Source organism: Suillus subaureus (assembly GCF_016647635.1).
Source record: "Suillus subaureus strain MN1 chromosome Unknown BJ212scaffold_7, whole genome shotgun sequence".
NCBI classification, from domain to species: Eukaryota; Fungi; Basidiomycota; class Agaricomycetes; order Boletales; family Suillaceae; genus Suillus; species Suillus subaureus.
This window is the reverse complement of record NW_024538563.1, coordinates 343,589-359,461: the sequence shown is the minus strand read 5'-3', so window position 1 is coordinate 359,461 and position 15,873 is coordinate 343,589. Positions and strand designations below refer to the sequence as shown.

Below are 15,873 nucleotides of genomic sequence, written 5' to 3'. Positions count from 1 at the left end.
CTCACAGTGTGTGAAGAGACAGGGAATGTGATGGTGGAATTGATGTAATAGGTGACCTGGACAGCATTATCAGCCTTTCCTGTAGTGATATGTTGAATAATAGCCCTCCTATCAGTAGAGGTGAGCTTGGATGGACACCCTTCACAGAAGTTTTCCTTGTCTGTGTGACTTTCTTTGATGAACTTGGCCACAGTGGACTTGGATACTCCAGTTCTAGAGGAAATTTGACAAGCAGAGAGGCCAGAATAGGAAAGAGAGAGGATATTATCCCTTTGAGCAGGGGGAGTGGCTTTCATGGTGAATATAACCATGACATATGGAAATTTTTGGTTTGTATAGTTAGATATGGTTTTAAAATGACATAATGACACCACTTTATAATTTATTTAATGGTGGCATGATTGTTATGGTGTCATAAATGATGATTTATATAGTTTTAATATGTGCTCAAAAAACTGTCCGCATGAGTCATGATTTTGTAAGCCTTGTATCTCCACCATATCTCCACCGATTCCCACGGTGTAGGGCTCAAATGAAAGCCCTGAAGCCATACTGCAATGTGGTATAAGCATGTCCTTGAGGCATTTGTTTGTTCTCACACAATATCATAGATAGTGAAAAATGTCAAAACATGCGGACAGTTTTTTGAGCCACTGTAGGTGATGAAAAGCTACAAAACCATTGTCCGCTTTTCCCGCACTCAACCCACTCCGGACGCGTATTCCCGCGCTCTGCAGACCCTCACATACCTGCAGTCGATTTCCCGCGCCTTCGGACTACCTTACAGATGTCCCGCATCAGTCCATTGTCCATCCTACCTCATTGGTACATATTTTGCCTTGCCTCATGTGTTGTAACAAGTGTTGCAGTCTTATTACATGTCTTTACATATTCCTACTGCCTGTCTGTCCTGTCCCTTCCGTTTCCAAGAGGGTTTAGCTAGTATAAAGTGCCTAGGGTGACTACTTTGTATTTACTCCCCTTCTACAGTATTTCCTTCCCTTAGGTTTTATTTAGGAGCAGTCACCATTAGTGCGCGCTTTTTAGCCCCTATTGGTTACCTTATACCTGGACACCTTGTCTTGACTTTCCTTACCTGTGCAATCAATACCCTTGCCCTCACTTGTTGCCCACACCATTCCTTAAGACTTCCCTACCCCTTACCTAGCATCTGCATCAACCACTCATTGACCGCTCGTTGACCGCACTTCCGCATTCCCACACTCTACATACCTGCACACTTTCGGGTCTTTAGTATCATCGGCTGTTCTCAGTAGCAATTCCCTTTAGGGTTGAACATTCTTGCTTGCAAGTGTAGCAGCTAGGCAGAGCATCGACCTACAACAATATTTTTGGTTAGGCACTTTAACAAGTGTCTAGCCATTGTTATGTTTGCACAATGTGTTGAGGCATGAAAGAATGCTAGTGTTGGCAAGTACTGACATGCTCATGCTGTGCTTGTTACACAGCCATAAACTGGAGAAAGTTGGCTGGGAATTCACAGTCCACCCACTCCAAAATGAGGATATTCAACCCATGGGCAATTTTGCTGGCAGCCATTCACAAGGAACAGGGACGCTATCATGGATCTGGGTAGCTCATCAAGCTGATAATAGTTGCACTGAGAATGACAGAGTTCAAGACTGTGAGTGGCACATTACGCTTGCTTGGGTAGGGACTCACTGGACTTGTCTATTGCAGGTGTCTGTATTGAGTGGTGCAAGGCCAGAGCACATGCATCTCATTGGTCAGAAGAAGTCAAATTGTTGCTTGAAGAGATGTGAAGAGTACTTGCATACCTAGAATGGGAGGTAGAGGCATGGCAACACCATGCAACACTATACCAACTTACAAAGTGCCCAGAACAAGAAGGACTCACAGCCTACGCATTTCGCCAAGTAGGTTTGTGTGCTGATATGCAACTATCTTTCCAAGGCATATGGAATGATGTGCCAATACTTGTAGCATCAACACTAGATGCCATGAATGATTCTACTATTAGTGAAGGCCACAATGAAATGGACGAGGCTCCTTCCCTCCATGCTCCACCTAGTATACATGACTGTTAGTAGTCTTGTCACCCATAGTACACTGCTGAATGATATTATCTGTTAATGCCAGTACACTGAGATCCCATCCCAATTTCACAAACAATGTATCTAAGGTACAATAAATGAGAGTTCTATTCTTGTTGTACCAGATCTCATTTTTCAATCTTGCAAACATAGATTCCATTATACAAAGATAGATCTAAGGAACAACAAAAGGCTGCAGTCTATAAATGTAGGTATCAATAGGCTGTAATGTATAGTAGATTGATGTATTACAGGGTACTCTATACCAGTGGAAATAATGTATTGAAGGTTGACTGTAATGAGAGTTTATGATACATCACAGTCACAGGTACTGGTGGGGATTTGTATCAGGCATCTCTGTGATAGTGTATCTGTGAAAATTTGTAAATAGAGTGCTTTCACCAAGTGACTTTTGCATTTTTCACAATGTGAAATGACACTCTGCTTTATGGTGCTGGATCAGTTCAAATATTATACACATATGAGACACTCTCACACATATACATATAGTGTTGCCACAGCTCTGGCTTATGGTTGGTTTTAGCTGCAGCAAGAGCTGTGGTTAGCTGAGCAGAGCATGTGCACTGGCTTATATAATATACAACTTAGCCCAGTTGATGTCACCATGGTTAAGGCTAGTTTAAGGGCTTAAAGCTAGCTCAAATGAATTAAATTAAATTAAATTAAATACATTTTTGTAGTAGTACTAGTACATGATGTGATGGTGATGAGATTATGAAGGAGGTAGGAAAATGTCAGTGATAGAGAGCAGGAACATCAGGAATGTCATCACATTCATCTACTGCCATGGCTTTGAGAAGTGCATCATGCTCAGAATTGCAACTGCTGCCAGTACTTCTAGCAGACAACAAAGATGCCTCCTGATGTGTGTCATCTGACTCCAGTGTGCACTGTATTTGAGTATAATACTCCATTTCCCACTCTGATGCTGACCATCCTTTCATAAAGTTGAGCTGTTCTTTCTTCAGCAAAAACTTGAGCATCTGGAGGATCTCCACCATAGCAGGGCTGAGGCGATTGCACTTCTTGGTACACATCTCACTGCTTGATGAAAAAATGCATTTGCAAGGAATGGCAGAGGCCTGGATCAGCAGATAATCCATTGCAAGGTTGTAGATGGTGGGAAAGAGGGTTTTTGAGCTCTGGTTGACATGCAATCAATAATGAATAAATGTGAGTGGGTCAGTTCCTTGAGGGCTGACATGGGATGTACTGTATGTGTTAAACTCCTTGTTGACTGTTTGAACACTGAGATGGTGACATGGCAGCAGGTCAACATCAGGAATACCATAAATTTGTGTGCCTAAGGTTGTAGTGTGTGGTTGGTGAGCAGGCAATTCTACCAGTGGATGTTGTACAGAGCTGGCTCTCTTTTCCTGCAGCTGTAGGACATGTTAGGTCAAATATGCACTGTTTGAGTCAAGGTAGACATACCAGTCACATGATAGAGTCTCTGACAATATGAGCACATTTTTTGCCCCAGTGACCATCAATCCATGATAAATGCAAGCTAGGGTCAATGACTATACAAAAAAATTGTGAGAGATCAAATTGTATCAAGATTCATGACCAAACTCACACATCATGATCACATATGCATTCATCTGATTCATCTTGTGACCATACTTCTCTGCCCAGGTTAAGCCTATATTAATCATGGGCACACAGTGTGTGATGATCTGGGCCAACCCTTCCCACCACTCCATCAGATGTTTTTTTTATTTTTATTTTTATATCCATTTTTGTGTCCATTTGGGGTAAGTCTACCCTATGTTGGACAATTCTATCTAGTCTAAAGGGCACCTGTGCCCTGTGTTGCATCACTAAGACCACAGATGCCCCAGTGTAGGGTGTACCCCCACTGGTCTGCCATTCCTGCTGGCCGTTTTAGGTGCACATCTTTGACAATGATGGACAGACATGATTCTACTAGCTATTAGGGTTGGACTGCTCAATTTGTTGTTCCTCTATAATGGGTACTTGGCCACTGGAGTGGCTCAAATACAGGAGACTATTATGAAGGTGCAGTAAGGTGGGGTTGATGAGTGGTTGGTGTGTGCTATGGGTTGCATTGTGGTCCTTTGGCATCCTGATGAGCTCATACTATTCCCGTCTCTTCTTCCATGCATCTTTCCGCAATTTGAACTTCATTGACTTGATGTCTGAGTCATCCTGTTTTGAGTAAGAGTGGTGAATGGTTAGTCTTGCTTGTGATGGCTGTGTAATGAGGCTTCTGGTTATTGACTGATCTATTTAGGGTGGTAGGAGTACTTCACTGAAAGTGGATTTGAGTCAACCTGTACTGTTGATGAAGCATAGGAAATGGGCCATTGCCTTGGGGTCTGAGAGGAGGTATGGGAGTGATGTGGCTTTGTGGCCAAGTGCATTTGCAAGAATGTGTCGTTCGTGGTTGTATTGTGGACAGATGAATAGGAAATGATGGATGGATTCATTGGTGTCTTTGCATGATGGGCAGTGTGGGGTTTCACTTCGGTTGATTCTGTGAAGATGGGTGTTCAGTCCGATGTGTCAAGTATGAAAATACATATAAAGGCTAATTAGTCACTTAGGGAATTTACCAATGAGCTTGATGAAAGAGTGGTTCAGGATCTTGGGGTCTATGGTGGCCATGTGGGTGTGGTGAGGGGATTTGGACCATATGTGTTCCCAGCATTCTTGGTTCCACTGTTTGTGGGCTTGCTTGATTGTGGATATGCTGCTAGGTAGGCCATTGCATAGGAATTTGGGTAATCTGTCCTCTGAGCTGTTAGAGTTAGGTCCTTCTGATGCTTTCTTCACTTCTCTGTCGGCCTTCTCATTACCTGGGACATTGCTATGTCCAGAGATCCATCTTATGGTGAGGTTGAAGTCATCTTTGTTGCGCTTTTTGATGAGTTGGGTTATCCTGCGGAAACGATCTATTAAGTAGTGTCTGGCTCTCAGTGTTGTGATCTCACTGGATTGTATCACTGCTTGGTTGTCAACAAGGATCGAGATTGGGAAGGTTAGGTCTTGTTTGGTTGCTATGAGTCTGGCTGCAAGAGTTAGTCCAACAGCTTCTGCTTCATATACAGTGTGTTCCTTTGCTGATCTGAGGTGGTAGCAGAGTATCCTGGGGTATCTTCCTTCACATATTAGGACAGCCGCTGCACCAATTCTTTCACTTTGGCCAGAGCCATCGCAGAATACTTGAATCTTGTCTGGCAGTGATAGTTGTTCTTGGATGACATCCTCTCTTGTTTCTGCTATGTGGACTTTATAGGGGCAGGGCATGGAAGGGGGTCGGTGGGCGGGGATGAGTGTTTCAATGTCGTCAGGGTTAATTCTGTAGGATTTCATGAGGCGGTGCAGGGCAGTCTGGTGATATATGACTTGGGTGCTTGCAGCTCTTCTGATGGGATGGTGCAGTGGATGAGTGTCTGGGTGGGTGGCTATACAGATTGTGGCTCTGTGGCATGTGTTTTGGAGTAGGAGAGGGATCAGAAGGAGATTGGTGTGAGCTTCTAGGATGTCTGTTGTGGAGGTGCACATTGCTCCCATGATGGCAATGGCCACCATTCTCTGAACGGTTGTTAGGTGTTTTGCTATTCCTATAGAGCCTTGTTGGGGTTTGTTTGAGTTGCCTTGAAAGGCCGGGGGGAACCAGACATCTGCTGCGTAGAGCATCTTGGGTATTGCTACAGCTTGGTATAATTGATGGATTAGTTGTAGTGGCATGCCCATTGAGGTAGAGGAGAGACAGCAAAGTTGGAGTATGTAGCTTGTTCCTTTTGCAACTGCATAGTTGACATGAGCTTTCCATCTGAGTTCTTGATCAAGAATGACTCCTAGAAAATGGTGAGTGGGAGTGGGAACGATGATGTTACCTCTAATATTCATTGCTGGGCAGGTTTTCATTCGGTTCATTGAGAAGTCCATCAGTGTGAACTTGCTGGTTTCGAATTTTGAGTTGTGGGCGATTGACCATTCAAATCCTCCTCCAGCTCATTCTAGCATGTCTTGGAGTATGCGATGGGTTTCTTCAAAAGTCTTGCCTATTGCTATGAATGTGGTATCATCAACAAATGCTAGTGTTGATTCTGCCTTCTGTCCCTTGGCTATATCTATTAGGTCAGCGTTGTATATGATGTATAGGATCATGGATAGTGGATCCCCCTGTCCTATTCCATTTGTCACTGGGATCCAATTGGATGTGAAGTCATTGAATCTTAATTGAGTGTGTCTATTGCATAGGATGTGTTCTGTGAAATCAATTAGTGCAGTGGGTAGCCTTCGCATTCGCATGTTGTGTAGTAGTTGGTCCGTTACTGCATTTGGGAATGCCCCCTCGATATCTAAGAATAAAGCTGAAGCTACTTTACCCGTTCTCCAAGAATTCTTGATGGAGGTCTCCAGTAGGTGGAGTGAGTCCGTCGTGGATTGGCCAGGTCTTCCTCTGAAGTGGGTGGGTGGGAGGAGGCGATGGTGTTCTAGCATGTAAGTCATCTGATCAGCTACAATTGTGGTTAGTAGTTTGCATGTGGTGTTAATAAGAGCTATTGGATGATACACTTTCATTACTGTATAATCTGGTTTTCCAGGTTTTCATAGGACTATGGTCATGAATTCTTTCCATGGTTCATAATAGGTTCATAGGAGGAAGACTGAGTTGAACAGGTGTAGGAGGTGGTCAAGGAGTAGCGCTGAGCATTTCTTGAAAATGATGTTGCAAATACCATCTGGTCTGGGGGCTTTGTATGGACTTAGTTTGATGATGTTTCGTGTGAGTTGATCGCTGGTAATGAGTTTTGCCGGGGCTATGGGATCTGGGTATATTGCATCTACTGGGACAGTTGAGATGTTCAAAGCTGGTGGGAAAAATGATTTAGCAAGGGCTTTGCTCTTTTCATTGTTATTGATAGTGTCTCATGTGGTTCCTGAGGCGTTTTTAATGTGGAGAGTTGGTATGCAGGTTTTGCCTCCATCGGTGGGTTCTGCAGTTATGTACTTATTGGCTGTCCAGATGTCGTTACCAGTGATTTGTTCCAGCCAGTCAGTCCAGTGTTCCTTCTTCACTTTCTTGATCGCTTCTGCATAGCTGTTGCATCTTCGTTTGTACTCTTCGTGGCAGGGATGGTCTTGAATCTCATCATATAAGATTGGTGACTGAGGCCGTTGACTGTTTTGCATAGGTTCGTAAGGTTGCATGTCCACAAGTGTTTGGAGTGTGGACTGGGTTGAGATAATGGGACTGCTTTGTCGATGGTGTCTGAGATCACTTTTGTGATGGTTCTGGCTGCACTTTGGAATTCGTCTTCAGTGACCCAAGGGCATGGTTCTGGGAGTAGCGTTAGTTTTGCTTTGAGGGTCTTGTTAAATTTGGTCCAGTCTGTGTCTTGAAAGTTTCTGGTAGCTTCAGATGTGATCCTTGGGACGGATAGTTTGAGAGTGCTTTGAATAGGGACGTGGTCAGTCCCCGGTCCATGGAGTGCCAGGTTGGTTCTGCAGGTGATGAAGGCATCCATAGTGTTCTCGATGCATAGTACATTGTCCAGTCTCGTCCAGTTGCCAGTACTTGAGGATTGAAGGGTTGGGTAGTCATGAGGGAGGGGTTGGTCCATGTTGTAGTCTGCTATGAGGTCCATTAGTGGTTGGGCTGCAGCTGCATTGAATAGGTGGTGGTTGTGTTCTTCTTCCCAGAGAGGGTGATGTCTGTTGAAGTCGCCTAGCCAGATCATGTGGTCATCTATTGTGGGTTGGATGGTGGCAATGTTCAATATTAGATAGTTCTCCAGTGCCATGAGGGTGTCCTGTTTTTCTCTGTTGTTGTATATATTAAATACTGTGCATTTTCCGAACAGTCCTGAAAACTGAATTACTACTACATCTGAGGACGGGAAGTTGAGTTGTTTCCAGCCGTTCTTGTCCAGTTCAGTGCTGATGAGAGTGACTGCGTGTGTTTTTTGATGCGTGTAGGTATAGTGTTGAGTAGGGTATACTGTGTGCCATTTGCGTGTAGATCTGGTATTGCATAGTTTATTCGAGCAGCATTCTTGGAGTGTGAGTATGTCCCAACGGAGGGCTGTGGGTCCATTGAGTAGCGATTCTTGGGCGGTTCTTGAGTTATTGAGGTTTTGTTGCCAGATTCAAAGCCTAATGGGGAGTTCTTCTGGTTGTTCAGACATGAGAAAGGTTCCAGGGGGTGTCTGCTGAACAGAATTGAGGTTCAGATGGGTCTGGGGGGGTGAGGGATGAGTATCAGTTAGTGGTGTTAGTACGGTTGATTTCTGTAGAGTTGGCTCCTGTGGTTGATTGCATTGGGCGTGGGCGTTCTTGTTTGTGGTTTGATTGAGGTGGTTGATGGGTTGGGAATGGTCTTGGTCTCATTGCTTCTCCTAGTGTTAGCTGTCAGTGAGTATTGGGGTGTGCATGTACAGTCATGGTGGGAGGTCTTTGGTATGGTGGGGCCTTGGGTGGGAGCATTACCTGAGTCCAGGGTTCTTCAGTTGGGTAGTAGGGCATGGCGTTTTCCAGGAAGTTTTCATTCATGGTTCGGCAGCATTCACTGAATGCTGGACAGGCTCTGCTCCAACTGGTGTGTGTTCCATTGCAACAGCTCATGCACCATGCATCCTTTTCAGTGTCGCCTATGCATTCCAAGGTGCGGTGTTCCTTTCTGCAGGTGCCACAGCAGTCTTTTGTGGCTTGACAATTCTTTGCGATGTGGCCGTAGTTCTGACATTTAGCGCATCTAATAGGTTTGCATTGGTCTTTTCTTACCCTTAATTTGACATGGTTGATGTAGAGTCCGTCGCAGAGGAGTTGGTTGGCCATTTCTGCATTAGTGATCTGGAGCATTGCAAATGCAGATGCTTGGCCTGTTGGTCATCAGTGTGGGGGTTTAATCCAGTGAATGGTTGAGAGGTGTTCCCTTTTCAGGTGATTTTCCTTGGCAACTAGGTCTAAGAAGTCTTGGCAGTCAATAGGGAGGTTGGTTGGGAGGTATTGGATAATGAGGCCTAGGGTAGGCTCACGAAGGTTGGCTGGGATACTAAGTTCGTTCATTAGTGCTGTCCTGCCTTCTGGAGATTGCAGCCAGTCGGATAGAGTTTTTGTAGTTAATTCAATGGTTAGTCCTCCGTTCTTGAGTTGGGTTATCACCTTGACATCATCTTTGTCTGTTAGATTAGCAGGTTTTACTTTTTCTAGTGCTTTGCGGGTCTTGGAGACTATGTCTGCATGGCTGGTGCCTAGCAGGAATAGGAGGTTGCCTGGGGTGGGGTTGATCATGATTTGTCTTGCTCAGGTTGCTGCTCTGGCTATAGCTTGGTCTGCTGGTCCTGGGATGAATGTCAGGGCTCTGGCAGCTGCTTCGCTGTACAGGGTTGGTGGCTGTGGTTGTTGTGCTTGAGGTATTTCAGTTAGCTTCTTGGTGACATTGTTGAGTTTGGTTTGCAGGGAGTCTATGGTTGGTGTTAGTAATTCTATGATGCTTTTTGCTTTGCTGATACTGTTTGCGACTGCATCTGCTGTGTCTTTGGCTCATGCTGTTAGGGATATGAGGTTAGTTTTTTCTAGTTCTAGGCCTAGTTCTTTTCTTTTTATGGTTTCTTCTAGTTGGTTTGTGGAGTCTGATAGTAGTGTCTTGATCGAGTCAGCAATTAGGTTCATTTTTTTGTTGTGGTCAGCTTTGAATAGGAGGATGGAGATGGCTCGAAGTATGTCGATGCATAGTGGAGTGAGGCCAGGTGTTTGAACAGTGAAGTCTAATAGGGCTGTTGTTAGTGTGTCTATGGTTATTTCAGATGCAGGGGTGATAAAAAAGTGTTTCTCTAGTTCAGCTCTCGCTGTGTTTTCATTTACTATTAATGAGTGTATCATTGGGTCACTTAGTAGGTCTGGAATGGATCTATTAGATGGACAATAATCAGCAGCATTTCTTTTTTGTTGGTTTGTTTTCGTTATTTGAGAGCTACTCAGTTCGTCTGCAGGCATTGTAGACTGGTGTCATATCCCACAATCTGGACCCATGTTCCATCATATTCCCATGCCTTCCGAGTCTACATCCAGACCCCACTTCATATCCAGCTCATTCCCAGATCCCCTTCCGCTGTGCTCCACACCTCAGCAGGATCGACTATGCTCTGGATTTACCCCTGAGCTCCAGACCATCAGATCTCCACTGCTAGCCTGATCCATACCCCCCTGTCCCATCCACCCTATGCACACTCCATCCAGCAAGACATCCAGACTTCACCTCGTCTCAGATTCAGGACTATATCCACCTTCTTGTATTCCGGTCCTGTATCCACCTTGTCTTCTGGATCCCCAGATCTCCGGACCTCCGGATATTAACACTGGACCTATTCCCACCCTCTGTCCGAGATCCTGCGCCTATCCCCATTTAGGCATCTCTACCTTTCTGGCTTTGGGTTACCTCTTCTTCCATCTTGCTTATTGATCCTTGTATGAGTCTTCATCTCCAAGTTCATTTACTTATGTTCCGTTTTACTTACTAATGTGTTTCCACATGCTCGTACATAGCCCTGCCCCTTTGCTTATTGATCCCCTCAGATATTCTCCAGTATATAACCCCTGTAGATACTCCTGTAGTTCCTCAGTTTGAATATCAACTTAGACTTGCCCAATCCTCTCTCGGACTTTGGTCCACCTAAGTCTGTCCTACCCATCAGGCCTAGGGATTGATTCCCTAGGCTGGAGCTCTGCCTTTCCGGCACTTCCCCTCTTTCCAGACTTAGGTCCAATCCCTGACCCTCTGACTCTACCTTAGTGTAGTCTTCCTCTGTTTGTTTCTACATTGGACTTCGTCCGATGTAGCCCCTATTCCTTCCGGACCTCCGGACCTCCTGTCCCTCATACCTCCAGGCATCCTGTCCTTTGGACGTTCCGCCCTCCGTACCTTTGGACGTTCCGCCCTCCGTACCTTTGGACGTTCCGCCCTCCGTACCTTTGGACGTTCCGCCCTCCGTACCTTTGGACGTTCCGCCCTCCGTACCTTTGGACGTTCCGCCCTCCGTACCTTTGGACGTTCCGCCCTCCGTACCTTTGGACGTTCCGCCCTCCGTACCTTTGGACGTTCCGCCCTCCGTACCTTTGGACGTTCCGCCCTCCGTACCTTTGGACGTTCCGTCCTCCTAACCCTCAGACATCCTATCCTCCTGTCCTTCAGACATCCTGTCCTCCTGTCCTCCTGTCCTCCTGTCCTCCTGTCCTCCTGTCCTCCTGTCCTCTGGACCTTTGGACCTCCTATCCTTCCATCCTGTTTCCTGTAGAAGTATTACCTTGCAGTGGGAACTCTCCTGAGCACTTCCTGCATTCCTCCGGAACTCTCCCATGCTCCTCCGGAAGTCCTCTAGTGCTCTCCAGCAGAGTAGCCAGCCTCCGGAAGTCCTCCGGACTTCATTGGACCATCATTGGACCTCATCTGAAATGAAGGGCACATACTCAGGTAAGGGGCACAGCATACAAGCTGAGGCCAAGCCCCTCTGAGTCAGTCTCTCTCCTTTGAGCAACATGGTTCTTAACAACTGGCTGGGTTGTTGGTTTTTATAAGTAAAGCTAGTATATATGACACTGTGAAGGTTCTATGAGGTTTTCTTGGGACTGGAGGGACGCCCTTTGGGTGACATTGACACTGTTGGGTGTATTGTTTGATTAATGTTTTTTGGGGTCCTAGTCAGGGTGCCACTTAGTGTAGGACTAAGGGATGTTTCCATCAGATGTTCTAAGGCAGAGACTGCACCACTCAGCATAGGTGTATTTTCACTGGACATTGATTGTTGGCAAGTGTGGGGTACCTGATATAGATTAAAACACATGACAAGCTTCAGCAATATCAACACTGACCTCTAAAATCACTTCAAGGTCTTGCAAGACCATCCACTCCATCAGACTCAATCCATGTTTGGATAAGCTAGTTTGAGTTGTGAGGTAGCAATCAATAGCCTGGGACACTGTGAGTTTACAATGAATGTTATGTGAGACAAAATCTTACTAGGTGAAGTGTTCAAAGACGATTGAGCATAATGTATGTTGAATCCCATTGAGTAGGCTCATCACATAGAAGTTCAAGGACTGGAAGCTTTCCTCCTGGAAATAAATTTCCCTGGTTGCCAATTAAGATAGCATTCTGGAAGGCTTCATGTCATTGGCCCAATGCACAGATCACACACACAAGATTCTTACCCCACTTGACAGGTGTGAGTTTCAGAGCTTCCAAGTACCTCTCCTCTTTGATGGTGGTACTACAAGCTAGCCACTCAGTGGGCACTGTTGTAAGATCTACAGAATGGTAAGAGGCTATAATGTGCTGAATGCATATGTTGATTATATGCAGGAAACATGGGATTTTGTGATCAATGGGATTGAACTCGATGCCACATGCTGACAGCAGACAAGAAAGCTTGACCATGGCTGTGTGGTTATTTGGTGCATTATCCAAAGTGAAATGACTGATCTAGACTAAGTCAGAATATGTTACATGGTGCGATTAATCACTAACCTTGTCTGTCACTTCTGCACAATCCAGAAGCCCTAATATAACTACAGCGAGTGACACTCCATCATAAGAACCAGGAATATGGCTAAAAGCCAGAAGTCCAGCCTCAAGAATGAGCTTTGACCCATGTTGGGCAATCCAGTGAGCTATCAATGCAATGAACAGATGGTGATTTTCATCTGACCAGAGATCAGAAGTAAACAATATCTTTCCCTCTGCTTTCTGGAAGAATGTCAGATAATTTACAAGATCAAATGGTTGTACACTTACAGCCAGATCTTGCTTTAAAACATCAAAATATTGATACCATGTTTCTACTATCAGTTTGTGTAGTTTCATCTGATGAGGAATGTCACACTCCCATAGGTCTTTCTGCAGAAGTCAAAGTAACTGATGGAACTCAAGGCATTCAATCACATTCATCACCTAAAGACAACAATTAATAACCATTTTAGAGAGTGAATAAGTAAGTACACACCTGGTTGTTGACCACAATGAATTTGATGAGTTGTCTATGCATTTCCTCAATAGTAAAATCTGGCATCTCATCTGCAAGTGCTAACACCCCTACCCTGGGCTGTGAAGCAAGACCTCCACCACTGGGGGGGGGACAAAATGACTCAAGAAGCTTGTCCAGGTACTGGTCAAGCTCTTGACCTATCTGTGTGAGAGTCCACCCTCTATCAAGAAGATCCCAAACTTCTTTTGCCTCAACTTTTAGATTGTGTTGCTCAATTGCAGTTATATAAACATGCAGGTGAATTTTGAGCAGATACCTGTGAAGAGTGCCTGTGGTAGTCGATGAGCTGTATTCAGCAATATTATATGATGGATCTTCTTTCTGTATGTCCCTGGCAAATGATGTGAGAAAGAGAAAAATAAAGACTCAAAGATAATACTCACATACAGGGTGTACATAGGCTCTGCCCTGATGTCATGTCTTTGGTGAAAAAATGATGAACCTCCAATCCTAGCTGTTTTGCTTGATGCCCTGTGGCCAATGTTACGAACTAGGATAGTCGCAACAACAGTTACTCAATAAGAGCAACGACTGAAGTTGAATCAAGCCTTACAAATGTAAGGGTTCGTAAGACAAAGTGAAGAGAGTGTCTTTGCTTTGAATATCTATCTTAGACGACTTAGGATTGGAGGTCCTAAGCAAAAGAATGTTCAGGTGAAAACCTAGTAAGATTAAAGTAAAGATCTACTAAGTACATGACTGAGTATATATAGAATGTAAGTGCTTTAGGGCAGGTACATATACGTTAGCAATGAGTCAGAGATAAGAATGAGTCATCTAGCAATGGCAACGGCGATTGTGATGTAGTACAAATATAGCAGAAGGTAAGCCTAGTGATGGCACAGGGTGGTGTGGTCATGATGTAATACAAAAGGAAAATGAGGAAAATGAATAGGGGCAAGCGTAACTGTAACAGCCAATGGATTGGATCAGGTTGAATCAGCACCTGTTTGTGTTTTAAGTGGGCTGGGGACTGTGCAGACCACTTCTACTGGGGTGAGTAGGTCACCATCCTCTTCTTCATTGACATCATCAATAACATCAACATCAATGAGCTTGCCATTGTCTGCTGCATGGCTTGGACCAGCCCTATGAGCTGTACTGCCTTGAAGCCTTGTGGCAGGCCATTGATTTCTGTGAGGATTCTGGAGAGTTGCAGTCACTGCAACACAGGGAGCTGCAGTGAGGGTGGGTGCAGTAGGGGGAGCTTCAGCAGCAGAGGATAAAGTCTGGGGTGTGTTTACAGGATGTTGACGAGGTGGTGTGGTCAGAATTTGTGAATCCAGTGAGTGAATTACTGTTCTATATAAATCAGTGTTCTGTGAGTCCCAGAAAATGCAGCAGTGCAGTACTGACTCACCTGACAGTAAAGCCCAAAGAATAGTGCTGCCTACATGTAATCATGTCTTGACAATTTGAGGGTATGTTAACTGCTGCAGATTAGCAAAGAAGATGTGGCTAGAGCCTCAGGCCTCAAGGTTCATGGTGATCAATCAACCCCAAAATGTTGCAGGGTATTGCCTAACAGACGTTTCATAGATTGAATGCTCAAGGTGTGGGGTGTGGTGCCCTGGACATGCACCTCAAAGTGCTATTCTAAAAGAGTGATTGTATAAATTAGCTGCTAGGAGCTTCTTAAATGAGAGTCAGAAAGACTGTACCTGTACAGATGACATTCAGCAGTGTGCCCTTGTTCAATTTCCTGCTGTGCCCATGCATGCAGGTCATGTGCTCAAGTAGGATCCAGTTGGTTAGTGATCTGAGGCTGCTTGCAAGTAGGAACACTGGTTGAAACCAGGGCAGGTTGAACCACAGAAGGAGGTTGGGTCGCAAAGGGAAGTTCAAGGGGCACTCACAAAGGCATAGCAACTTGCTGTGGTGCAACTGGACCAGGTAGTGCAGGCCCCAGTAGCTCATGGATGGAAGGGACATGTAAGGGAGCACCCAGTTGGGCAGCCATGGATGTCTGGAGGGCTTGGTGGAGCTCTTCAAATCCATTCCCCTCATTATCAAGTATGTAGTCCAGTGGTCAGCCTGCGCAAACTCAAACTCATGGTCATGGTCCATCCCATCCACATTTTTACAGTCCTTGGTACCTTTAGTGTGAATCACACATCCACCCTCACCTTCACAGTGCTTTAGGCACATGTAATGTGTACAATGCAATGCCCAAGGCTTGTGGCAGAAGGGACCCTCACATGGTGAGCCCTTCCTGCACAACCACTTCCCATTCAATGGAGGGAGAGGAGATGAGGGTGCCAGCTGTGTCCAAGGATGATGGCAGCATATTTGGTGGCACACTTGGAATTGTTGGTGACTTGCTGGAGGAGGGTATGGTGGCAAGAATATTAGGGTATCACAGCAGCTTGGGGAAGAACTTGAAGAAATTACACTGTGGGTGCTGGTGGAGGGATGTTAATATGGTACTATACCATAAATTGATGGACACTTACCCTCACCATTGGCTTCCCAGCATTGCTATTTCTGTCACTCTGACAGATTGTGAGTGAGACAGCAAGACCACAGTAAGTGCAGTCAACCATGAGTCTGATTGATGACATCCGCAGGATGGCACCTGGAATATTTGGCAGCTGTAAAGCTGCAGCCAACAACATATTGTCTATGGGCACAGTGGGCAATGTGAAAGGTAGTGGGACAAACAGTTAAGGAAGGTGGCAGTAGAGGCTGATAGTGGGGGATGGAGAGAGAGGCTGACAGTGGGGTAGGTGAGGCTGACAGCAGGAATAGCTAGAGTGGGG

General features: G+C 45.2%; 5 protein-coding genes across 5 annotated transcripts; 1 reads left to right on the top strand and 4 right to left on the bottom strand.

Annotated features, from left to right (window-relative positions):
• Positions 1–8,062: 8,062 nt before the first annotated feature.
• Positions 8,063–8,221, bottom strand: BJ212DRAFT_1208188 (uncharacterized protein; the record flags this gene model as incomplete). Its single annotated transcript, XM_041329184.1, has 1 exon — positions 8,063–8,221. A coding segment is annotated over one exon (159 nt), but the record flags the coding sequence as incomplete, so codon positions are not given.
• Positions 8,222–8,963: 742 nt separating this feature from the next.
• BJ212DRAFT_1478005 (uncharacterized protein) lies at positions 8,964–9,365 on the bottom strand (the record flags this gene model as incomplete). Its single annotated transcript, XM_041339645.1, has 1 exon — positions 8,964–9,365. One exon carries the CDS (start codon positions 9,363–9,365, stop codon positions 8,964–8,966), a length of 402 nt encoding a protein of 133 aa, XP_041195978.1.
• Positions 9,366–11,809: 2,444 nt separating this feature from the next.
• Positions 11,810–12,165, bottom strand: BJ212DRAFT_1227105 (uncharacterized protein; the record flags this gene model as incomplete). Its single annotated transcript, XM_041329463.1, has 3 exons — positions 11,810–11,893; positions 11,943–12,049; positions 12,111–12,165. Coding segments are annotated over 3 exons (246 nt in total), but the record flags the coding sequence as incomplete, so codon positions are not given.
• Positions 12,166–12,529: 364 nt separating this feature from the next.
• BJ212DRAFT_1478003 (uncharacterized protein) lies at positions 12,530–14,518 on the bottom strand (the record flags this gene model as incomplete). The annotated part of the gene is made up of 9 exons (XM_041339644.1): positions 12,530–12,547; positions 12,598–12,816; positions 12,865–12,966; positions 13,012–13,020; positions 13,073–13,445; positions 13,502–13,522; positions 13,984–14,021; positions 14,098–14,416; positions 14,475–14,518. The coding sequence occupies 9 exons, from the start codon at positions 14,516–14,518 to the stop codon at positions 12,530–12,532; spliced, it is 1,143 nt and encodes a 380-aa protein (XP_041195976.1).
• A 265-nt stretch (positions 14,519–14,783) lies between these two features.
• Positions 14,784–15,781, top strand: BJ212DRAFT_1297394 (uncharacterized protein; the record flags this gene model as incomplete). Its single annotated transcript, XM_041332586.1, has 6 exons — positions 14,784–14,864; positions 15,008–15,127; positions 15,289–15,315; positions 15,355–15,537; positions 15,614–15,639; positions 15,682–15,781. 6 exons carry the CDS (start codon positions 14,784–14,786, stop codon positions 15,779–15,781), a joined length of 537 nt encoding a protein of 178 aa, XP_041195975.1.
• Between the last annotated feature and the right edge of the window lie 92 nt (positions 15,782–15,873).